This window comes from Rhinatrema bivittatum, chromosome 2, assembly GCF_901001135.1.
Source record: "Rhinatrema bivittatum chromosome 2, aRhiBiv1.1, whole genome shotgun sequence".
Lineage (NCBI taxonomy): Eukaryota > Metazoa > Chordata > Amphibia > Gymnophiona > Rhinatrematidae > Rhinatrema > Rhinatrema bivittatum.
Window position 1 is genome coordinate 609,084,584 of NC_042616.1, and position 25,944 is coordinate 609,110,527.

The 25,944-nt window shown below is 41.3% G+C and overlaps 1 protein-coding gene across 1 annotated transcript in view; it reads right to left on the minus strand.

The window, feature by feature from the left end:
- CDH2 (cadherin 2) overlaps nt 1–25,944 on the minus strand; it is a 399,350-nt gene that overhangs the window by 351,116 nt on the left and 22,290 nt on the right. The window contains exon 2 of the mRNA XM_029591171.1: nt 5,877–5,991. Within this exon, the coding sequence (XP_029447031.1) occupies nt 5,877–5,991 (115 nt within the window). The remainder of the gene's footprint in view (nt 1–5,876; nt 5,992–25,944) is intronic.

Consider the following 25,944-nt stretch of genomic DNA (forward strand, 5'->3'; position numbering starts at 1 on the left):
TACAGCAATGGAGTAAACCAGCCTCCAGACATGCTGTTAAGTTAACTCCTGCCCTGACCCAGGTGCTAAAAATCTCACATTCAAAAACCTGCACTAACCGATAGGTAGCTCCCTCATAGCCCGTGAATTGCCTCCTTGCCTGCTGTTTGCGGGCACTCGTGCAAAACCAGCTGCGGGTTTGTAAGCGGGTTTATGTGTGTGTTTTTCCTGCACTGAACATGTTATTACATACACGCGTTGGACTAGCACAGGAAAAAAAAACACACACAGATGCACGCACAAGTACAAGCAAAAACCTGCGGCAGCTTTAGAGCAGCTTATTACATCTGTCCCGCAGAGGTAAAGATGACCCGCTCACAACTGAACAAAAAACTAGAACTTGGGAGTCTACATTAGAACTGCAAGCAAAGGCAATATCTGGGGAGAAAAAAAATAAAGGCAGGTCAATAGCACTGTAACTCGCTCCCACCCACATTTATTCAACAACTCAACAGTTCCATAGCAAGCGTGCCCTGGATCGGTAACTGCGTTTTGTTTTGCCAGGTTGTTGAACTCTTAGCCCACTACAGCCCAACTATTCTACAAGGATCTGTTTCCATTTTGAGCGAGAACTTATATCCTCTTGAAATGAAAAAATGACAAGTTTAATATCAAATCAAGATAGCTGCAACTAATCCAAGCTCAGTTTGCTTTAATCATAGGCTAAGCGATACTAATAGACTTTAAAAAAACATCTCACACAGCTGCTATGCATACTCTCATACCAGATATGCAAACCAGGAAACTTTACTGGGGGAAAAAAAAAAAAAACTCATGCTGGGGATAACCATACTAAAGCATTTTAGATATAAAAAGGGACACACTTTCAACCAGACTTCCTCATCTTGTGTGTGGGTAAAGTTAGAAGCAAGCCAACGCCGCGTGGATTTGCACGCTCCCATCGTCCACAAACCTGGCTACATTAAAAGAGCAATCTGTGGAGTGCTCCGGGGGTGGGGCGGGTGCATGTAATAGACGTGCACCCACGTGTTTTCAAAAAGGTCCGCACAGCAACAGCATGCTGCTAGCGTGCCTACATTTAAAACCCCTTCCCCTCCCCGTTCTGCATCGCCTCAAGCTGCACCTGCACATTTAGCCATATCTCGCTCCAATTTTCAAATTCAGGAAGGGATCTTGCATTCCAAAACTGGCTTGGTGTGCATGGGCTTAAAAAGCATGTGAGTAACTTTGCAGTTACAGTGCCCCCAAGAGCAAATTTTATCCCAAAAATGGTTTCAACCACTTCTGGATGTCCAGCCGACTGCTAAATGCGTCCATACTGTATCTGGCAGCAGGCGCGGTTCGCAGGCCCTGGCTGATTCCTCCCACACCCGGAGCTGGCAACAAGCTTCAATGCTGGAGCGCAAAACACTGGCACCCAGAAGTTGTGAAGTTCGATTCTGACCCCGATTTACCTGCAAAACCCTCTTTTTACATTGTCGACTAGTCAGAAAGCAGGTCTTTTAAAGCTCTCGTGGCAGCTACCACACGAGAACCCCACACTGCTTATGCAAAAAAAAAAAAAAAATTCCACATTTTTTTTTTTTTTTTTTTTTAAAGAAGCAAATGACAAGCAAATTGATCCAGCTCTGGGCAGACTGGATGGGTCATTTTTGGTCATCATCTACCATCATTTTCTATATTACTATCAAGTGCTGCCAGTTGGATAACCAGAAAATTGGCTTTAGATAACATTTAAAAATGGCAACATAATTAAATGTTAAGTCAAAGTCACTCAATGGTGAACTTAATGCTTAAGTGCAATCATCAAATTCTGTGCTGTTGAGCACGTCTGGATTTTATGCCATAGTAACCCCTTACAATTCTAGTGAGGATAGAGTAATGGGAAAAAACCAGGCCCAACACTTCCTCACCTCGTTCATCAAAAGGATCAAAATGCTGGATGAACATGTTCTCAAGCCTTGATTCTTTAGGAGCATTCATTGGGAGTACTCAGCAGGCCATGTTTTCTAACACAGCACAGAGGAAGACCAGATTGCCTTTTGCTCAGCTGTAAAAGCAGCTAATCTTTCAATTCTCTTCAAAAAAAGAGTAGGAGTCTTACAGGCTACTGTCCATTTTCACGTCCTCCACGCTCCGGTAAGCTGTGTCCAGCATCACTGGGTACTGCCCCCATCAGGAATCAACATTACAGCGATCACCACCACAGGCAATCACCACTGTGCTATAGCAAGAACAGGTGCTACAAAAGCCTCTTTCCACTACAGGCCGCACACAAGCGGTCAAGAGATTACTGTATGAAGGTTTAATTTCTCATTCGCCCGTTTATTTTTTAGGACTACATTTAATGTTAGGTAAAAAAGTCCGTTAACTTCATGGCTGCTTTCACAAACATAGAAGCAAATTAGTCTACGACCACATACATCTGATATCAACACAGAGTAAACTAGCCGAGTAACTCAATACTTGAAATTTAAAATATGCTAAGCTCAGGGCTAGAAAATTCCTGGGTGCAAAGTTCACCCTGGCACCTAAAATATGAGGCCTAGTGCCCCAAAGGAAGCAATGCCGGGGAAGTGGGTGAGGGGCCAGGGTACAGGAGTCACAGCAGCTGCCTGGCAGGTCCCAGGTCAGGGAGAAGTTTGGAGGTGGAGGGGCTGGTGCGGGGAACCGCTAATAGTGCCCTATTGCTAGGATGCAAAGAGGGCCTAGAACAGGGTGGCCAACTCCAGTCCTCGAGAGCCACAAACAGGCCAGGTTTTTCAGGCTACCCACAATGAATATGCATGAGCTAGATTTGCATACAATGGAGGCAATGCATGCAAATCTCTCGTGCATCTTCATTGTGGATAGCCTGATAAACCGGGCCTCAAGGGCCACAAACAGACCTGAAGTGGCCACCTCTGGCCTAGAGGGAAAGGAAGAATGCCTGGATGCAAGGGAAGGAGAAGCAGGTGGTCAGAATGTGGGGGGAAAGAAAAAAAAGAGCAAAGGAAAAAGCAGCAAAAAAAAAAAAAAAAATATTCCCTGGCTCTAAACATTTCTTTTGGCCTGTGCCAGTTTTCTAAATATTTTTCCACTCCGGCTAAGCTAATCAATTCTTCCCACATTCCAGGTTCAATTATAGTTGAATAATGCAAAGCAGGTATATGAAAATATCACCATAGTGAGTCCCAGCTACTCATGCTAATGCTAAATCAAGTCCATGGCTTTTTGCTTCAAGAATGCATTTGCTCTGTGCTTCCATTTGGGCATTTTGATACGTATCACCGGATTTATAAGACAGGCAATCGAAGGGTAGGGGGGGGGGAGAACCAGAACTGAAAGGATACTTGAAACAGCTTGGAATTAAAGCTCTGTGGATCCGCTTCACAGCTTCCATATTAACCAACCCTGAAAGTATTCTGGATGTTTACATTTTATGTATTAGAAAATAAATATGGTATACAAATGCAAGAAAGCTCAACTCTGCCCTCATCCTTTACATTCCAGTCTCTATTATGTAGACCTCTCTCTCTCTTGCTGACCTGTCAAGAGGCAAAGGTCAGGGTTCTTGGGGGAGGAGCAGTAAAGAGGCAATAAATAGCAAGGTTACCAATGCTCCCCCTCCACAAACTATCAATGTTATCACACGGCCCTTGGTCTGATGTCCGCAGGAGAAAGGCCAATTGATAAAAGCAGCAAGAAAGGAGATCTTCAGCTGGCTAGCGGGTTAGAATTAGTTACATGCCAGGCACAGCAGGTTGCTAATATGCAGCGGCAGCATACGGATTTCAGTTAAGCAGCAACCGATCAACAGAAGGCAACTCGTACATGGGCCAGGTTAACATTGGGATTCCTTTCAGTAGTAAACTTCAGGATGCTCTTGGAAATGACGACGACACAAGTGAGCTCAGTCAGCCACAGAATCCATGCCCTTTTGTTACGTGCAATTTCCTGCAAGGACCTGCCAATAAAACCTCTGCACTGCACAACGGCAGGAACTAGTCAACTCGATTTTCATAAATTAGAAACCATTCAGGGACCTAGAAGTAAAAAGACGCAAAATTCAGGAGGCACAAAGATGGAGGAGCCTTAATTTGGGCTCCTAAGAAAAACTTGTATCTGGAACTCCAATAAACTCTATGATCCAGGTACTAGATTTGCAGGGCTGCAGTCTTCCTGTAGAAGCCATATTTCATTCAGTTGAATTACTGCTCTGTAGAGCAGGGGTTTCCATCAGAACATGAAGCCTTCATCCATGGTAACTCCAAACAGGAAACCCTGGTATGTTTGAACTCTCTAATTTTCAGCATATTAAAGAGACTGTACCATATATCTGTGTGTGATACTGTTTGAGCGTACCCCACTTTGTAAAGCTAAAAAGGACTAGAATGTTACATCATCTAATAGCTTCATTCATTTTAATCCTATGGGCAATACAGCCGAAGAGCACCTTGGCCAGCCTGAACGAGAGAAAAAAAAAAACTAAAGCAAGATCCAACTACACCTCCATGAACAGCGTCACCATTGCCCCATGCTTCTCAGAGAGCGTAATCCCCTTCAGGGGTACGAAGGCCGCTCGCTAGCCCACATTTTTATTTTGCGCACCTCTCTGTGATCTGGTTTGAACACGCATGTGACAGGTACAGTGTCTCTTTAGCACAAGGCTGGCCAGGATCCTCCGGAGCAAACAAGTCAGGGCCTTCTGTAGCCACAAGAAAGTTCCTGGTCTCAGCACATCTGGTTACAAAAGTGAAATCTGAACGTGCTTTAAACAGAGGTAACGAGAGGGCTAGGATTAGCAATATCCCTCATGGTCTGCAGAGCTTTCACAAATCTTGTATTAATTAGGGGGAGGATAAGATGAATGCAGAGTTTCCTGGACTTATGACGGGTAACCTATGTTTTGTTAACAGTATGAAGTTTTACAGCTTATAAAAAAGCGTCAGAGTGGAATTACTTTCAACAGGACAGCAATGATTTGTGCTAAACGTTCGTGAGGGCACAACGGATTGTTCACTTGCTACACTTCGTATCCCATAAAAATGGTAAAATATACAAAAAGCATCACCTCTAGCATCTATTAGCCTTGCATTAAAAAAAAAAAAAAATTAAACATTTTCAAATAAGGGGGGCCAATGGGGAAATTAGAAGTAGCCTCTACTACTGTGAAGGATGCCCCTCCTAATCATAAGTTACAGGAAAATTAAAGGTCACAATAATAAAACTGCTTCATGCAAATTCTCACGCTTCTATTTCCAGACTATTCGTTTCCCACCTTTTCATAAGGAAATTATGGAGACCATTTTGACCAGGCCCTGTTCATTGCAACACAGCACGTTTCCAACAAAACAGGTCTCTCAGGCAACCCTCCTCCCTCCACAGAACAACCCTTTAAAAAAAAAAAAAAAATCAGCAGCCCTGGCAAAAAAAAGAAAGCATTGGACACATGAAAATCAGAACATACACACGTCCCTTTCTTCCTCCAACGTAATACCCCCCCTACTTCCAAAGTCTAATATAATATTCTGCAAAAAAAAAAAAAAAAAAAGGCTAACTTCAGCTGGGAGCGATTCCAAATAGATTTTTCCTAATTTATCACCACAAGTTTTTGGCAATTCTTACGAAAACTTCCCACAAAACAGTATTCTCTTGGCTTTTACAAACTATTACTTAGTAAATGAGATAGCACCTGTGGGGGATGGTCATTTAATTAGCATCTAAAAGTTCAGAAACATTTTATGTACAAATGCACAGATTTAAAAAAAAAAAAAAGAAAGAAAAAACTGGAAATGAACAGGGTTTGCTTTTCTAGACAGCAGATTACACATTGGCAAAGAGTACAGCAGCAATTAAAACGTCACCAGAATTATTTGCAAGGACTTAGCTCGTACCGGTTAGGAGAGGCTGCCCTTCATGTAGACTGCGCCGGTAGGCAGTGGCACGATAAACATCTTTAGAAAATCCCGTCCTGCATGTGCTGCTTCCACCAGAGGCTTCTATTCGTGCCTGAAACGCAACACACAATTTGCTGTAATTCCTTGAAAGCGCTCAAAACTGAGAAAGATTCCATTTGGCAAAACTATACATACATTTTTCTACAAATTTGCACAAAACAACCCCTTTGTTTCAAAATGGCTGCAATTAGAAATGTCAGGGAAGAGGGGGGGTGTTTAAACCTTTTGGTAAGTGGAACAGAAGAAACAAATCCCACTAGTTTGATAAAACAAAGCAATGCTCCAGATTCTTGTGTTAACAACTGAACAGGCGTATATATATTTTTTCCGTTTCATTATACGCCCATCCTGGTCATAAACCATTCAAAGTGCTGCTGTCACAGGGTCTTAAGTGGAAACACCAGGGGAACAAAAACATTCTTTCCTGCAGAGAGAACCTCGCAGAAGAAGAAACATCCCAGCAACATTTTCAGTTCAATTTCTCCAGAAACCAAGGTTGATCATTTGAAATTTTTCTTTTAGTTGTGTTAAAGAAAGGATTTAAGATGTTACAATTTTTAGAAAGAACAATTTCGAGCAAGTCCATCCTAAAGAAAGCCTTTGATAAATCAGGATCATAATGTCCTCAAATATAAAAGGCAGAAATATAAAAAAAAAAAAAAAAAAGCCACAAAGAATGAAAGAAGAGGGGAGAAAAGCAGAGGTAATCAAAGTTGGAATTTCAAAGTTAAATGACTAATCTTGATGGGCAGGACCCTTACTGGCAGCTAAGGAGCCAAGATGCCCCCGTGACCCAAGCCTTACATTGTTTGAAACTATTTAGATTATTACCTGAGAAGTTAAGGGATACCAGGTATTACTGAAGAGCTAAAGAGAATAAGTTTGTGAGGAAGAAGAATTCTGAAATTTACAGAAAGGAATACTACCCTTGCCCTGCTATTAGCCTTGTCAATTTTAACCACGTGACAGTGTGAATACTTCGGGTACATTCAAAACATGCTGGCTCCAAATCTCAAGAGTATTTTGGTTAAATAGCAGGGAATCAAAAACGTCCCGACTGTAGAAATACTTATGCGGCAATCAAAATATGGAGCCAGCATGTTTTGAATGTACCCGAAGTATTCACACTGTCATGAGCTTAAGAGCTCCTTCATAAATAAATTGGAATGAGTACATCAACAAGACACATAGACCTGCTACCAATGCTTTGGGATTCTCTGTTAGTGTCAATCTGAATGAGCCCCTGAAGCAGCCCTTCATTGGGCGAAACTCAGGCCTTGAGTGGGGCATTCACGGACTTTTTATACCAATAAATATCTTTTGAGGAACTTCTGCTTCTCTGTGTTTACATCCCTATCTTGTCCGTAATCCATTTGTCTGTGCTGCAAGAAGCATCATTAGGTTTAAGTTCAACTCCCCTTAGCCATTCCAGAGTCAGGTTTTGATCTGTGTGTGACTGCTGAAGGAACTCTGTATTTCACACTGTTTTTATGCTTTTTGCCAACCATTTTTCCTTGTTTGCTAACCTGATTCTTTTATTTTATTTTACAAATTCTGTTGCCTCTTTCCCCACACGTGCCTGTAGATTGTTACTCAGTCCTTCAACTCATCCAAATGCTTGTTCAAGTTTAAGGATTGAGACTGATTTTGGCCATTCAATTTCAATACTTCAGCACAGAGTATTTGGGTCTGCTAATTCTGTTGGTATGCCTGGAGGCCTATCAGCAGTAAGTTTCAGTCTCCTGTAATATTCTTTGATGATCTTCTCTCTAATTTGTGGAGGATTGTTAAATATCTAGGAGTAGAAGAAGGTTCATGCTCAACTTCCTGCTTCCTTACTCTGGAAAAGGTTTGCTTTCTGTCCCTGAATTTATAAACTGAAATATTTGCATGCTTCTCTCATGTCCCCTGCATCTGTACTCTTCTCTAGGGAATTTATTTAAAAACATTTTTAGCCTGCTCTCCACATTCTTAGCACAAGATGGCTTACAAAAGTTAAAACATGGCTATTTAGGCCTTTTAGCCTCATTTTAACAGGCTTTTGTTGCAGACTCTGGACCATTTGGGCTGCCTCTCTCTAGATCAGCTCTAGGCTGTCTTGTGTATGGCACCCAGAACTGGACACAGTATTCTAGGTGAGGTCTCACCAAAAAACCTGTACAGAGGCAGCATTGCCTCCTTTCTTCTGCTGGCCATACTTTTATTCACCCTCATAGCCCTCTGGCTCTAGCCACTGTTTTGCTACCTTGAGTTCATCAGGCATGACACAGCAAAGTCTCTTTTCTGCTCAGCAGCCATCCCTATCTGTGCACTGAACAGGAGGCAAGAGGGAAGCATTAAACAACCAGTTGCAGGGTCACCTCAGAGTAAATATGAGAAAGAAACAGGCTTTTACATTCTTCCTCACAGAAAGACTCCTCTCCTGGGTGGGCAGGTCAGCAAAGAACCAGATTCCAACCACTGTACACTGATGTGCATGGGAATCCTGCAGCCTTTGCAACAAACTACATATTAAACATCTATTGTAAACTGACATAATGGCCACTGAAACCGAGACTGGCGCAGGAAGAAAAGAGGCTATGCCAGCTCATCGGCACCCCTCCCCTGCCCCCATCAAGCTTTTCCCAGAAACAAAAAAGGGCAGTACCGCGCTACTGAATGCAATCCATTGAAAAGAATCATTAAAAAGTCCCAAAGGAGAGTCATCACTCATTTACAAAAGAGGGCATAAAAAAAAAAAAATTTTTCCTCCCCTCTGCTCTGATTCCAAGCTATTCTGCCGCCCTGTCGTGACCGCATGTAGGTTATGCTTAACCCCGGATTGTGGATGCTCAGGAAAACAAAACCCACACATTTTTCCTCAAACTTTAACCCTTTAATACCGTAATGCACTCCCTGGGGTAGGTTACTTGCATATAAAGATGAAAGGTCAACAAACTGCAGGCAAAATTTTTTTTTTATTGGACTAATACCATTTTTGACTAGCCATGCACTCATAATCAGGACAGTGTACATTTTGCAAGCAACTTTTCCCCATGTTCCTGATCATAATGTAATACTTGGAAATCCTTATAACAGAGTAGTTAAGCTGCAACCCTCTGAATTAGCTTAGAGCATTATTCAGATAATAGTAGGACATCTCCTAAAATTCATGCATGTGTAAGCACACTCATACTGCTTTCTTTACAAATGTAAATAGATCAACGTGGCGGATTAAATCGAGAGGAAACGCCGAATATTACCAACCACTGGACAAGAATAACGTGTCCCCTGACGAAGAATCGAGGATTCGAAACAAGGCCCCGTTGGGACATGGACACTGGCTAAAATCAATTTAAGACAGATAAATTCAAGGGAAGTTGTTTCGTTTAGTAGCTTTTGCTAGCTTGAAAACAACAAGTTTGTCGGTGTTTTTGGCAATAAATTCGGAATATGTCCATTCAACGAAAGGAGTGGAAGAAAAGTATTTTATGGCAAAATTGAAAAAAAGAATTGCAGAAAAATGTTTTTGATTTGATATATAGTTATCACAAATTTGCACGCACATATACACACAAAAATTATAAAGCGTGTGGAGGAGGTTGGTTGATGATTAAAATTACTATACACTGCTGGATGCAGTGATATAATGAAATGATATGAAACCTTCCTCTTCACTCCTAAAAAATTTTTTTTTGTTAAATCTATTTTTGGGTGAAATTAAGAGACCAAATATATGGATGGTTAGAGATTTTTCCTTTCTTGAAAAAAACAGTGAGTGATAAAAACATGATATAATCAACATATTAGAGGTGATATAGTGTTGATCTATTTACACTCAAAAGGATAGTTGTGCATAGTGTTAGTGGTTTCTTTACAAATGTGGCTTACATGCAAAAAACAGTGATCTATATACAGGAAGAGAACCACTGTAGACATTTCCTTGCATAAACATTTCAGGAGTAAATATTTACAAATATAAATGTACTCTATAAATATTCAGTTAAACTGTTCTAAATGTGATCAATATGGTTAGTTAAGAACCCTTTACGATCCAGTTTCTTCATTAGTACCTTGCAGCAAAAATTCTCAGTCCTCACTTCAACTACTGCTTGAGGCAAGGTGCGACAGGAACAATTTCAGAAAAAGTAGTGCATCCACCATTTTAAGTCTGCAATAAACTTGCAAATTCAAAACTGGGGATACACCCAGCTGTGATCAGAACCCCCATGCTTGTCCTATGTCATTCCAGCGTACCATACACATTCCTGTTTGGGAAGGTTTTGGCCAGGCGCTGAAAAATCAATTCACAGCTGAATGACAGCTGCCAAAATATAACAGTCTGCGTTAAACCAACTAATCTCAACAATTTGTACATTCTTGCTGGAATAGCGCCACCAGACCTAAATGCCATGCTGGGTCAGAGCACCAAGCCCAAAATTCTGTCTCTCGCAGTGCTAATCCGGGTCACAGCTACCCAGCAGATCCAGTTCCTTGTCGCAAACTCCCAGAAATAAACCGTGCTTTTCCCCAGCGCACCTGACGTTTCCTCCAGGAACTTGTCTAACCGCTTTTAAAGCCCCGCTATGCTAAACGTCTTGACCACATACTCCACCAACAGATTCCACAGCTTAATTATACACCGAGTGAAAATAAACTCTCTCCAATTTGTTTTAAATCTGCTACCTGCTAGACTCATGAACGTCACTTAGTCCTAAAACTATCTGAAAGGGTAAATAATCAATCCTATTTACCGATTCCACCCCACTCATGATTTATAGACCTTTAACATATCCCCTCTCAGTGTCTTCTCCAAGCTGAAGAGCCCTAACCTGTTTAGCCTTTCTTTATAAGGGAAACATTTCATATTCTTATCATTTGTGTTGCCCTCCTCTACCTTTCCTAATTACAATATACCTTTCTTGAGACGGGGTAGCCAGAACTGCTCACAATACTCAAAGCGTCGGTCACATCATAGATCTATATAGAAGCATTATGATATCCACAGTTTTATTCTTACACCTGGGGGAATTATGCACAAGAAAATGTAAAGTTCTGAACCCAAAATCTTTAAATTATATTAATCAAAAACAACAACATACATGACAGTCTAAGGGGCTGATGCAATAAAGTTGCGTAGAAAGCGGGCGCTGAACAGTCAGCGCCTGCTCTCTTAATACGCGCACATGGCACCCCTAAGGAGGACGCCATGCAATATTAAAATTAGGGGTCGCGACCCTAGCACATCATTGCTAACGAGAACCCAATCAGTTTCGTGACTGCAGTACGCCGGCCACGAAAACCGACACCGAATTTATTGGCGTCTGTTTACCTTACCGGCAAACAGCCAGGAAAACCGACACCGATAAACCCGGTGTTGGTTTTCGTTACCGTTCGCTGCTAAAAACAAAACGCAGAGTTTATCGGCGTCGGTTTTCCTGGCTGTCTGCCAGTAAGGTAGACTGACGCAGTTAAATTCGGCGACTGTTTTCATGATGAGTCCAACTGTCAAATTTTTTTTTTTTCACTTTTATTTTTCATCTCTTTTTGATGTGCACAGCTATTAACACCTGCTCCTGGCAGGCGTTAATAGATGACAGTTAAATGTGCACTTTTTTTTTTTGGCATCGGGAGTGAATGCCTAATAGCCTCATTCACATGCATTTGCATGTGTTGAGTGCTATTAGATTCACTCCGCATTGGATGCGCGTTGAATATGCGCTAATCCCCTTATTGCATTAGAGCAGTGGTTCTCAACCGGTGTGTCGTTGAAAGCCTGGGCGGAACGCGGCAGGAGAGCTGGAGTCAGCGGCACCGGCATGCTCTCTTCTTCCCGCCCTCCCACCTCCACCTGCGGCCCGGAAGAGGAAGTGGTGAGCAGCGGGTGCGTGCACGAGAAGAAGAGGCCATGCTAGTGCGGGCAGCGTCGGCCCGAAGAAAAGAGGCACAGCCTGAGGAATGAGCAGCGTGGCTCAGAGAAAAACGAAGAACGTCAACAACCCCCGTGGCCGATGGGACTCCTTGCTCCGCCAGGGCTGAAAATGAAGTAGATTGCTGCTGCCTTTAGGGTTAGAGGTGGAGGAGGCTGCTGCTGCCGCTATTTCAGGAGAGGGGGGAGAGTGAGTGAATGAGCATGAGTGCTTGAGATCCTGTGTGTGTAAGTGAGATAGCATGTATAACCTTCCCTTCCCTCTTAGACATCACACATCTGCCAGACCTATAAGATCAAATTGTGAAAATTTCAGCTGAAAAAGAACTCATAAATGGATCTATCTAGCAACCGTCATAAAGTAGCCTCAAAGGATGTGTGGCTTATTGATAAAGCCTATATTACTTCAGGCTTAGTATAATCATAGGTTGCAGATAGATTTGTTAATGCACCTGCCGGTGCGATGTAGCTGAAGCACAATCACTGTATACTGTTTTCAGACAGGGATCTCTTACTTCAATATAGACAAAAGAATGAAGTCACCAATCTCATCTGTGTTTTACCATACACTAATCTTACATCCCACGTCAAAACAGCCATTTTGAACAATTGGCACGTCCTCAGTCCCCATGCCATTTTCAGAGAGCCTCCTATGTTTGCATACTCCCGAGGCATCAATATCAAACAAAGGATAGTCCGGGCAGTGGATAAGGTTCCCCTCCGCCATCCAACTTTGGCTGGGCAAACAGCATGTGGCAACTGTTCGTTCTGTCTCCAGGCTTTCATTGGTACACAGTGGCTAGACCCCCAAACCGGTCTTGAGATCCCCATTAAGCATCAAGTAAATTGCAATACTGAATTCGTCATTTATGCCCTTCAATGTCCGTGCAATAGAATTTACGTGGGACGGACTAGACGCAAGATTCGTACCCGGTTGACAGAACATCGCAGTAGGGTCAATACCAAAGACACAAAAGCACCGTTGGTTCAACACTGCATCCAATACTCTCACAATTTTTCGGACTTTAAGTGGGTCATTTTGGAACATGTCCCCCCGAATTGGAGAGGGGGAGACCGCTCGACCATTCTTAATTATAAAGAAAATCGATGGATTTTCCAACTGCGATCTGTTGAACCCCAAGGACTTAATGAGAAAGTTGAGTGGTTTTCCCTCATCTGATTCAACTTCCTTTCAAGCAGCGTTTCATTGTTTTCCTCCTGGTATACCGTTCCTCATTTTTTGACATTCCCCCTTGCTTTAAAATGTCCGCTCCACCTACGTCATTTTCCATATTTGGTATTAATGAACAGGTAAACCCCCTTACCAATATGGCTGCCGTTTTGCGTCATTGCCCGGATTCGGCACTCACAATTATGGCTGTCCCCACCTGACGTGGATTACCTTATAAGGATCATCCCACCACGTCATAATTACGTCACTTCCTCCAACCTTTCAGGTCGATGGAATCCCTTTAAATTTGGCGTCCTTTTTACGCTTTAGCTGTCAGCAATTGAAACGGCACGCCGACAGGATCTTTCACATTCGTGTACGTAAGTACAGCCATACAAGAGTCTACATCCACCCTTTACAGTGAAGGTTGTTCCGCACGTTTTCATGAAAGTGTTTCTTATTTTCATTTTTTACAGCGTATAAGCATTCGTTGTTTCACAGATAAGTACTGACCGGACATTAAGAAGTAAGTTGGCTTTCCGTCTCTGACCGCCATTATGTATATTTTTGCAGTCTGTTGACACATAAAGAACTCTTATGCTGCATTCATCTCCCACGCAGATTCATGTAGATGGCTCGTCCTTACCTGGAGATCCCTGAGGAAGGAGCATACGACTCCGAAACACTGTAGTGTCGGAGGTAACTTCAGGACCGTGCAAGCCAACTCTCTCTACGTGGTAGTTCAAGATAAGTGCACTCACTAGTCAATTCAAGTATACAGTGATTGTGCTTCAGCTACATCGCACCGGCAGGTGCATTAACAAATCTATCTGCAACCTATGATTATACTAAGCCTGAAGTAATATAGGCTTTATCAATAAGCCACACATCCTTTGAGGCTACTTTATGACGGTTGCTAGATAGATCCATTTATGAGTTCTTTTTCAGCTGAAATTTTCACAATTTGAAGTATTCTGTTTTTCAGCTGCACCTTTGGGTTATATTGAGACCTATAAGATCAGCATACAAAGGTTCACTCTATGCACCCCCAGCCAAGTCCTCTCTTAGAAAACGTGCCCTCTCCACAGCAGGGCCCATACAATGGAATGCTCTACCACCTGATCTGTGCCAAGAAACTTGCCAAAGGATGTTCAAGAAAAAGCTTAAGACAAGCCAAGCGTTTCCTTGAAGAACTGAACGCACCCCACCAGACTCTTTACATCTCACAACATCATTTAATACAGTTATTGGTTTTGCTGTTACTTTATTTTGTTGCTATTCATTCTCTTTCTCTACCCCTTATGTGACTCACTCTACAGTTGTTTTTCCTGGTTAAAATCTCCCTGTTATTTGTACTTCCAACTTTAGTTATATGTAAATCGACGCAATATGATATTTCATGAGCAGCGGTATATAAAAAACTTATAAATAAATAATGTGAATGATTGAGAGCCTGTACATGTAAGAGTTGTGACAGAGCTGGTTTAGGTGACTGAGCATGTGAGTATGTAATTGAGAGCCTGTGTGTAAATGAGAGAAAGAGAGGACATGTTTGTAAGCATGTGAATGAGAGTCTGTGTGTGAGAGAAAAAGGACAGAAAGTATGTGTGTGATTGAAAATCTGTGTGTGTAAGCCTGAAAAGATAGACAGCATGTGTAATTAAGAGCCTATATAAGTGAGAGAGAAAAAGCATGTGTATATGTGAGCCAGTGTGAGAGAGGAGAAAGTTCCAAGCAAGCCACCCCTCCTCCTAATTCAAAACAATCTCAGGGCACCTGGATATCAAACGTTCCCAGGTATGCAGAGCAAAACATTTTTTGTATCCTTATTACTTTTCATTACTGGGTCTTTGTGTCTGCTATTTTAAAATATTTTATTTGTATCTAGAAATTTTTTTCATGAGTTTTTAACTATTGGATATTCCATTCATCCGCTGTTTTGAAATAATCTGTTCTTTTTGTTAATATGTTTTACTGCTACTGATTTTATATTTCTTGATTTGTTTTATAAGGATGGGTGATGTTTCTTTTTTTCCTTTGTTGCATGGCATACAAAGACTGGCTTGTTGCGGTTTCCAATTCAGTTTTTGTCTGCATGCTTCTAGTTATGCGTTTTGGTCTCTTTATTCTTTGTTAGGTGAGGGTCAGCATATGTGATTTAGGTGAGGTTCTCTGCTGGCGTGTAGTTTCTGTGTAGGGCTCTATAGCAGCCTGACTTGGTCCTTTTTCCTAATAGGAGATGTATTGGTGTCTTAAGGCCTGGTGTAATATTTTCAGTGGTGCCTTTTCTTAGGTAAGGTGGTTACTGTTAAGTGCTGGAAATTGGTGCTGTTTTGGTGTGGGATGTTTACCGTTTATGCAATTTCTTTTCAGACAGAATATGTATCTTTTCCTTGTGTCATTCTTAACAATAAAAATAATACTGGACCTTTATTTTTTTATTTCCGCCATAAATTGTAATGAGCAGTGTGTCACACATGTGGTCTGTCACGATGGGAAAAAGGTTGAGAACCACTGCATTAGAGGATTGATTAGGGCCTATTCTACCAGTGTCCGACTGCAGGTTAACAGTGTGCTCGGCTCAGCACACCAATTTGCATCAGCCCCTAAGTAAGTAATTTTAAAATGTAATATAGAAAAGTTATTAAAAATGCAGAGAAATATTTTGAGCAGAATTTCCCCAGAAGTTCATTCTAAGAGTGTCTCTTCCATCCTCTCTCTACACTACCCTGGCCAGTCTCCTTTCACTTTTCCCTCTCAGACCCCAACCTCTCCACCTGCCACTCTCTCTCCCCTCCCCCTCTCAGCGCAATCCCTTCCACTCTATCTCCACTCCCACACAGGCTCCCTCTCATACACACACATCCTCTCATAAGGCTCCCTCTCTTGCACACAAACCCACACAGACTCCCTATGTTTCTCTCTTACACATCCCTGCACACTGGCTCCCCTCTCTACACACAGGCTCTCACACACACACACCCTCACACAGGCTTCCTCTCTCACAAACAAGCAGGCACCCTCACATACACACAATCCCTTTTTCACACACACCAGCTCCCAATCTCACACACATATACACACTTCTTCACAATCTCCTCACATGAACTCCCTCTCTGGCACCCACATCCTCGCACCCTCACACATGCTTTCTTCTCTCTCTCATCCCCCAGGCTTGCAGTCTTATACAAACACAGACTCACTCTTACCGGGGCCTGTTCCATCTTCGCCACGAGCAGGACAGCCTCTGCTCACGGCAAAGAAGAAACAGGACCCGGCGTGCCGTGAGCGGGACGGGCATTGCTCGCGGTACACCAGGAGGGGACTTCTGTGTAAAATCTGAGCTCTGCAATAACGCGGAATTCTCCCAGGACTGTATTCTCCGTTTCTTTCCAAATAATTCTTAACATTCTATTTGCTTTTATAGCCGCTGCAGCACACTGAGCTGAGGATTTCAACATACTGTCCACAGTGACTCCAAGATCCCTTTCCCAGCTAGTTACTCCTAATTCAGAACCCAGTATTGAGTTTTTATAGTCTGGATTATTTTTTTCCCTATGTACATCACTTGTCCTCATTAAATTTCATCTGCCTTTTAGATGCCCATGCCCCCAATTTTACAAGGTCCTTCTGCAGTTCCTCAGAGTCTGTGTTTTAACTATAATGCAATTTTGATCACGTCACTTGTTGCTCACTTTTCTAGATGATTAATTAAGCACAGGTCCCAGGAAAGACCTCTGAGGCCCACTTGGCACCAAAGGGAGACTCACAGGGCTGTAGTTACTTTTGTGACCCCTGGAGCTCTTGCTGAAAATCAGCTACATTTGCTACTCTCCAGTCCTCAGGTATATAGGCAGATTTGAACGATATGTTAGGTTACCAGTAGTAATTCTGAAATTTTGTATTTCAGTTGCTTTAGAACTCTTGAGGAGAATACCATGAGGTCCTGGTACTTTGCTACTATTCAGATTGTCAATTTGCTTTAACACCTCTTCCAGATTCATGCTGATTTGGTTCAGTTCTTCTGAATCACCACCTACAAAGAACGGTTCAGGTGTGAACATCCTTCTCTGTAAAGAGAAGCATGAATTCATTTAGTTTTCCTGCTATGGCCTCATCCTTTCTGAATACTCCTTTTAGTCTCCCTGCCACTCCTCCAGCCCTCCCACCCCCCATCTGATGCCCTTGCAAGTTTTGTTTGTTACATAAGACAAGAAATGCCATTCTGGGACAGACCACTGACAGTGGCCGATCCAGGTTGCAAGTATTTGGTAGATCCCATAAAGTAGATATATTTCTCGTTATTCATTCCCAGGGATAACAACAACTTTAGTCTATCTGGTTATTGATGTTTTTAAAATTTCCTTCAAAGAGTTTTTCTCTCTTTTTTGCCTCTTTGGCAAGTCTCTCCTCAAATTCTCTGCTGGCCTGCTTTATTTTAAAAAAAATAAATAAATAACAGCTAATTTAGTAGTGCTTACCTGCCTTCCTATGTTCTTCATTAGGTTTTGCTTTCTATTTTTTTTACAGGATGCCTTTTTGGTTTGGATAGCCTCTTCCACAGCACCATTTAGCCATGCTAGTAGATGATTTTTCTCTTTTTTCTGACCTTTGTGGAATACATTTTATCTGGGCCATTATGATGGATACAAACATTTTAAACTAGATGAAAGGGGGAAGCCAACAGTTATCGGAAGCACATGGTTCAAACTAAATGTACCTTTGAAGGATATTAAGAGAACAGGGAAAATAGGGCATCCCAGTATAGAGATCACAATAAATGCCAAAGTGGACCAGGTGTCAAAATAAAGTACAGAAAGATTCCAAATTACCCCTGTCAACTACCGTGTTTCCCCGAAAATAAGACAGTGTCTTATATAAATTTTTGCTACCAAAGATGCACTAGGCCTTATTTTCAGGGGATGTCTTATTTTTCCATGAAGAAGAATTCACATATATTGTTGAACAAAAAAATGAACATTTATTATATTCTGAATAGTTGTCTGGTTATGCTGGTTTGTGATGACAACTAACTGTGAATCCTGCAGGGTAAAAAAATCACCGCTGCATGCTCTGGTGTTCTGTGCGACGGGCATGCTCCCAAATAAAAACTTTGCTAGGTCTTACTTTCGGGGGAGGTCTTATATTTAGCAATTCAGCAAAACCTCTACTAGGTCTTATTTTCGGGGAAACAGCAGGTTCATTCAAACAAAATACATATTTTGAAATATCTGTATACAAATTCTAGAGTGTATAGCACTGAATAAAGAGGTAGATATAATTGGCATCTCAGAGACCTGATGGAAGGAGAATAATGTGACACTGTGATACCAGGGTACAAATTATACCGAAATGACAGGATGAATCAGATTGCTTGGAGTGATTGCACTATATGTTAGAGAGACCATCAAGTCAAATAGGATAAAGTTCTACAGGAAACAAAATACAATGTTGAATCTTTTTAGAAATTCCAGGTGAAAGGGGGAATAAAATAGTAGTGGGGTATCTTACCATCCACCGGGCCAGAATGAACTAAGACAATGAAAAGCTGAAAGAAATTATGGACGCTAACAAAATCAGTAGCACAGTAAATGGGTGATTTCAAATTACCCCAGAATTGACTGGGTGAATGTTATATTGGAGAAAGTTATTTCACATACAATTAAGCTCTAGAATTTGTTACCAGAGGTTGTGGTTAGGACATTTAGTGTAGCTGGGTTTAAAAAAAGGTTTGGATAAGTTCTTGGAGGAGAAGTTCATTAACTGCTATTAATCAAGATGACTTAGGGAATAGCCACAGCTATTACTGGCATCAGTAGCATGGGATCTACTTAATGTTTGGGTACTTGCCAGGTACTTGTAACCTGGATCAGCCACTGTTGGAAACGATGATGCTGGGGCTTGATGGACCCTTGGTCTGACCCAGGATGGCAACTTTTGTTCTTAGGACATTCTAGAGAGGTAAAGTTTCTAGATGAAACTGACTCCTTCATTGAGCAGCTGGTACAAAAAAAAACAAGATGGAAAACTATTTTAGACCTAGCCCTTAGTGGAATACAGGATTTGGTGCGATAGGTAAGTGTTTGAGCCACTTGGCAATAGTGATCACATCATCATCAATTTTGACAACTCGAGGGAGCACACTAAATGTGACAGCATTTAACCTTTAAAAAAGTAACTGTGAAAAAATGAGGAAAATGATGAAGAAAAACCTGAAAGGAACAACCGCATAGTTTAAGAGTTTAGCTCATGCATGGATGTTTAACCTTTTAGGTACCAACGTTCCACAAGTGGAACATTTTTTCATATACTTTAATTACTTGCAAATTGTTTTATACCATATTTGGGTCTAGTTAACTAACATATGTAAAAAGGGGCATCAGGAAATAATTCCTTCAATGAGCAGGATCTAAAAGGTTAAATACATTCCTCTGTTCTAGGCCCATTAACTCAAAGCAGTCAATTATGGTATCTACAAAAACGTAACCTCCCTGAAATGCCCTGAAGGGACATACCCCAATCAATATTGGGGTAACTGAAATCTAGCTAACTCACTTTTTTTTTACTTTTCAATGTGCAATATAATTTTTACTTTTTACTTCTTTTAACTTTTTAAGGGACCATCATAACACCCGTGGGCATACTGACTCATTTGTTATCATGTATAGCCTCTTCGGGTCATAATTAATCATAGGTCCATGTCCTTTATTACTAAACACATTTATCTTTGTTTTATCTTATTTTTTCAGAACTTTAACGAAATTTTCTTTAAAAATTAGAGTGAGATGGTACCTTCCTGTTACGAAGATGCTTCAATTTTCACTTGGTGCAATCGAAGCATCTTCGTAACAGGTATATGTATATGAAAGTATATGAAAAAAAGTAAAAATTATATTGCACATTGAAAAGTAAAAAAGTGAGTTTCATAACGTTTTTGAGTTGGATATTGTACTCATTGTGACAAAAAATTAACTGTTTATCTTTTTGTGGGTAACTGAAATCTCCCATTATGTTTTCACGCTTAGTAGCTGAATAATCCGTTAACATTTCACAATCTCTTTCACCATCTTGGTCAGGTAGATAGTAGTAAAAATTGTTACTGCTATACTCCTAGATTTGCATGAAACTTCTATTTACAGATTCCAGAGTGCAGTTTATTTCCTATAGAATTTGCATCATATTTGACTCTATGGAATTCTTATCATATAGCGTCCCACTACCACGTCCATCTGCTCCGTCATGTCGCCGTATTTTGTATCCTGATATCATCATCTCTCAATAGTTGTCCTTTTCCAGGTCTTATGCCAATATCTTCATCTAATGCCATACACTAATTCCCCCACCTTATTTTTTAGACTTCTGGCATTTGCATAAACCTATTCCAGAGAAGTAGCAGCAGAGAACACTAGACACCCTCTGTACAGTCACACGACAGAAAATAAAATGCATGAAGCTGTGCAGAAACATCCTCAAAGATTACTAACGCTACATCTATCACTGCCCATGAAGATGTGATGGGTGTGATTCGGAAGATCTTGCTGCTCGGATCAGCACGGTGATCAGAGTGACTAAGCAACTTTCAGTGAGAGGAGAGCAATGGACAACCTAGATGGTCCTACGTAGTCTCCCTTACTCAAGCTGGCAAGTCAAGATCCCAAAATGGAAAAATCCTACCAGATGATGGGGACCTGCAATTACAGTGAAGCGCAGACCATGCAACACCTTTGGTTTATGCATTGCTCGAAGTGCCAGATCATGCTGAGAACAAAAAAAAGTGTTTAAATGTGTTCCTCAGTAGAAATATGACTTTCATAAATGCACACAAAGAAAGCAAGTTTGCTTACCCATAACAGGGTTTTATGGAAACACTAAGAACATGCCATACTGGGTCAGACCAAGTGTCCATCAAGCCCAGCATCCTGTTTCCAACAGTGGCCAATCCAGGCCATAAGAACCTGGCAAGTACCCAAAAACTAAGTCTATTCCATGTTACCGTTGCTAGTAATAGCAGTGGCTATTTTCTAAGTCAACTTAATTAATAGCAGGTAATAGACTTCTCTTCCAAGAACTTATCCAATCCTTTTTTAAACACAGCTACTAACTGAACTAACCACATCATCTGGCAACAAATTCCAGAGTTTAATTGTGCGTTGAGTGAAGAAGAACTTTCTCCTATTAGTTTCAAATGTGCCACATGCTAACTTCATGGAGTGCCCCCTAGTCTATTATCTGAAAGACTAAATAACCAATTCACATCTACCCGTTCTAGACCTCTCATGATTTTAAACACCTCTATCATATCCCCCCTCAGCTGTCTCTTCTCCAAGCTGAAAAGTTCTAACCTCTAGTCTTTCCTCATAGGGGAGCTGTTCCATTCCCCTTATCATTTTGGTAGCCCTTCTCTGTACCTTCTCCATCGCAATTGTATCTTTTTTGTGATGCAGCAACCAGAATTGTACACAGTATGCAAGGTAGAGTCTCACCATGGAGCGATACAGAGGCATTATGACATTTTCCATTTTATTCACCATTCCCTTCCTAATAATTCCCAACATTCTGTTTGCTTTTTTGACTGCTGCAGCACACTGAACAGACAATTTCAATGTGTTATCCACTATGACGCCTAGATCTCTTTCTTGGGTGGTAGCACCTAATATGGAACCTAACATTGTGTAACTATAGCATGGATTATTTTTCCCTATATGCATCACCTTGCACTTATCAATATTAAATTTCATCTGCCATTTCGATGCCCAATTTTCCAGTCTCACAAGGTCTTCCTGCAATTTATCACAATCTGCTTGTGATTTAACTACTCTGAACAATTTTGTATTATCTGCAAATTTGATTACCTCACTCGTATTTCTTTCCAGATCATTTATAAATGTATTGAAAAGTAAGGGTCCCAATACAGATCCCTGAAGCACTCCACTGCCCACTCCCTTCCACTGAGAAAATTGTCCATTTAATCCTACTCTCCGTTTCCTATCTTTTAGCCAGTTTGTAATCCACGAAAGGACATCGCCACCTATACCATGACTTTTTACTTTTCCTAGAAGCCTCTCATGAGGAACTTTATCAAACACCTTCTGAAAATCCAAGAACACTACATCTACCAGTTCACCTTTATCCACATGTTTATTAACTCCTTCAAAAAAGTGAAGCAGATTTGTGAGGCAAGACTCGCCTTGGGTAAAGCCATGCTAACTTTGTTCCATTAAACCATGTCTTTCTATATGTTCTGTGATTTTGATATTTAGAACACTTTCCACTATTTTTCCTGGCACTGAAGTCAGGCTAACCAGTCTGTAGTTTCCGGATTGCCCCTGGAGCCCTTTTTAAATATTGGGGTTACATTAGCTATCCTCCAGTCTTCAGGTACAATGGATGATTTTAATGATAGGTTACAAATTTTTACTAATAGGTCTGAAATTTCATTTTTTAGTTCCTTCAGAACTCTGGGGTGTATACCATCCGGTCCAGGTGATTTACTACTCTTCAGTTTGTCAATCAGGCCTACCACATCTTCTAGGTTCACCGTGATTTGGTTCAGTCCATCTGAATCATTACCCATGAAAACCTTCTCCGGAACGGGTATCTGCCCAACATACTCTTTAGTAAACACCAAAGCAAAGAAATCATTTAATCTTTCCGCGATGGCCTTATCTTCTCTAAGTGCCCCTTTAACCCCTCGATCTTCTAACAGTCCAAATGACTCCCTCACAGGCTTTCTGCTTCGGATATATTTTTTAAAGTTTTTACTGTGAGTTTTTGCCTCTACGGCCAACTTCTTTTCAAATTCTCTCTTAGCCTGTCGTATCAATGTCTTACATTTAACTTGCCAATGCTTATGCATTATCCTATTTTCTTCTGTTGGATCCTTCTTCCAATTTTTGAATGAAGATCTTTTGGCTAAAATAGCTTCTTTCACCTCCCCTTTTAACCTCCCCTTTTAACCATGCCAGTAATCGTTTTGCCTTCTTTCCACCTTTTTTAATGTGTGGACTACATCTGCATTGTGCTTCTAGGATGGTTTTTTTGGGGGGTTTTTTGGTTTGTTTTTTTTTTTTAACAATGACCACGCCTCTTGCACACTTTTTACCTTTGTAGCTGCTCCTTTCAGTTTTTTTCTTACAATTTCTCATTTTATCAAAAGTTTCCCTTTTGAAAGTTTAGCACGAGAGCCGTGGATTTGCTTACTGTCCCCCTTCCAGTCATTAATTCAAATTTGATCATATTATGATCACTATTGCCAAGCGGCCCCACCACCGTTACCTCTCTCACCAAATCCTGTCCTCCACTGAGAATTAGATCTAAAATTGATCCCTCTCTTGTCGTTATGCATGGGGTAATGTCATCTGACAGCACAACATGATGCAGCTCTCAAAGCTGAGTAAAGTCTTTACCAAGCATACGTGGAAGTTCCCACATTTATGCTGCCTTGTCAGCCCCTAAATCTTTTCCAGAAATTTCGCTTCAGCGAAGCAGTCAAATTGCCAGGGAGGTGAGTATTAGGTATGGCTGATTCATCCTATTGTCTATGGAGAACCCTGTTTGCAAGTAAGCAATCATGCTTTCTCTACCAACAAGCAGGCATGAATTTTCCATAGCAAGTAGGGAGTCTCAAGCTAAGGGATGCATTGCAGAGCAATACCTAAACAGAAACCCAGCCCCACCAGGTAAAATGTGGACTACTGAGAGAATAGGCTGCACAAAAGAGATTGCCCAAAATTACCATCTCCTCGGGACATGCTGCCCAGACAGTGGTAGGATGTGAAGGTGTAAACAGATGACCAAGAAGTAGCATTGGAAATGTCTTCAATAAAAGTGGCCCTTAGTTGAGCCACTAAATTCCCCACAACTCTAATCTGATTTCACCTCCAGCTGCAACTGAACACATTAAGAAGGTTTGGATTTTAAGACTGAATTCTATTGGGTCAGAAGAGGACAAGTGAAGCATAAGTGATGGCCATACTCAACAATTTTCAAGACTTGATGACAGAATCATTCCTGGAGGACTTTACCCTTTCCATCATAGGCTGCAGGGAGTTGGGTCTGAAGGGCCTCAAAAATTGGGTCTTTGGCTTAGGTTGCATCTGCTGTTAAACCCCTTTGGCTAATGCACCTGCTGCTTAAAAATAGGAGGTGGTAAATGATGCTGCAAAAAGCAGTAGGGATGACTTGGGAAGACAGTAACATATGTAAAGGTGGATTGATGTTCCTTATCAGAGTCATTGTCTCTTGAACTTTGTTGTGGAACAAGTTACCTGCTCTACAGTGTACATATGTGAGATGATCATGCACATCTTCAGAGGCCATTCATTCACAACTATGCAAGCCTTCGGGTTCCTACAGAAGTGGCCAAAGTCCTGGCGATGGCATCAAAAGCTTGCCCCATCTACAGGTTATTGAAGAGTTTGTGAAGCAGAATAACCATGGTGTCCACTGAAGGTTGACAAAACTGAAGAAGCTCAAGACAGATTGACAGCGTCTTTGCCAGAGATCTTCTGAAGGACAAGTATTCTGAGTCCAGTCCGCTAGTGGATCTGAAGAAATCCTCATGGAATCTTCCTCCTCCTCAGGGGAATACTGAGGTAAGATCCCAACAATAATAGAAACCAAGGAGATCTCTACTGACTTGATGGGGAAATGTCTGGCAGGATCTCAGAATGAACAAAAGCCAATTCTTCTCCTGATTCATGAAGGAACTCCACTGGAACAGAATCCACTACCTCATGATGAGGACTTCCTCCCAATACTGGAAGCTCATGAGAGAGGCATGCACCACTATGGGCAGCCCCTCTATATACAGGGAAATTTCCTCCATCTTGGACAGGAAAGGTCCTAATCTCCTTTTCAGTTGGTGAATGTTGCAAGTCTGTTAAGGAGATAATCTTGACATGCACTTCTAAAAGGTCATACTTCCAAGAGCATATCAATGTAATCTAATACCAATTAAATACAGTAGTCTGTCACTGAAGGGCCTGGCCCAAGGATAGAGAGAAAAAATAAAAAAAATAGCTGGGTGGGCTAAGGGATTTAGTCTGCTCCAGATAGACGAGAACAGCTCTCTTTCAATCCAGTGGATGAAGACTAGTCTTTGATTTATGTGCATGACATTGACAATCGAATGTTAAAAGAATACTGTTTGATTTGGGAAGTCTATCAACAAAAAACAGGAGCTTGGAATGGGTGAAAAGCATGACCCTATTCTGATGGAACTCACTCATCTGGTGTTAAGTTATTAAGGCCTATAGCTCACATAATGTAGGCTGAAGTGTCCAAAACCAAAATAGCAATCTTCCAGGTCAAGTACGCAAGCTTACAAAAGGTCTAAAGATTCAATAGGGGCTTTCCTCAGCTTGCTTACCTTCATTATGTCCCATGACACTGCGGAAGGCTTCAAGTGAAGCAAGCACATATGAACCCAAAAACTAAAAATGGTATGGAAAACAGGTTCCCTTCTACAAGAAGATAATTAAGTGCATAAACAAAAGCTAAACCAAAAAGGTAAGATAAGATACTAGAAATACTGTGCCCCTAACACAAATCTGAGATACATCTAAGTTACAGAAAATATGCGTTTGACTGTAGACCTTCACAAGGTCCAGAGAAGAAGGTCAGTTCTCTTGATTTAGGAGGACTGCCTAGTGAAGTCATCAAGCTCTTTCCTTTTTAAGAACATATTCAAGTCACTTAGGTCTAGGATGGGTGTGAATCCTTTAGTTTTCTAGAGAGCCAGGGAGTACCCAAAGTGAAATATCCACCCTCTCTCATGCAGCCAGCAGGTTTGGAAGAGTGAGATTACCAATCTGAACATGTCATTTACAAATGGCCTGAATGCCCTTTTAAGCAGACAATTGAAATGGGATTTCCAAAAGGATAGCATGTAACGGTCCTCAACATTTGAGAAATGAGGCAGCCTG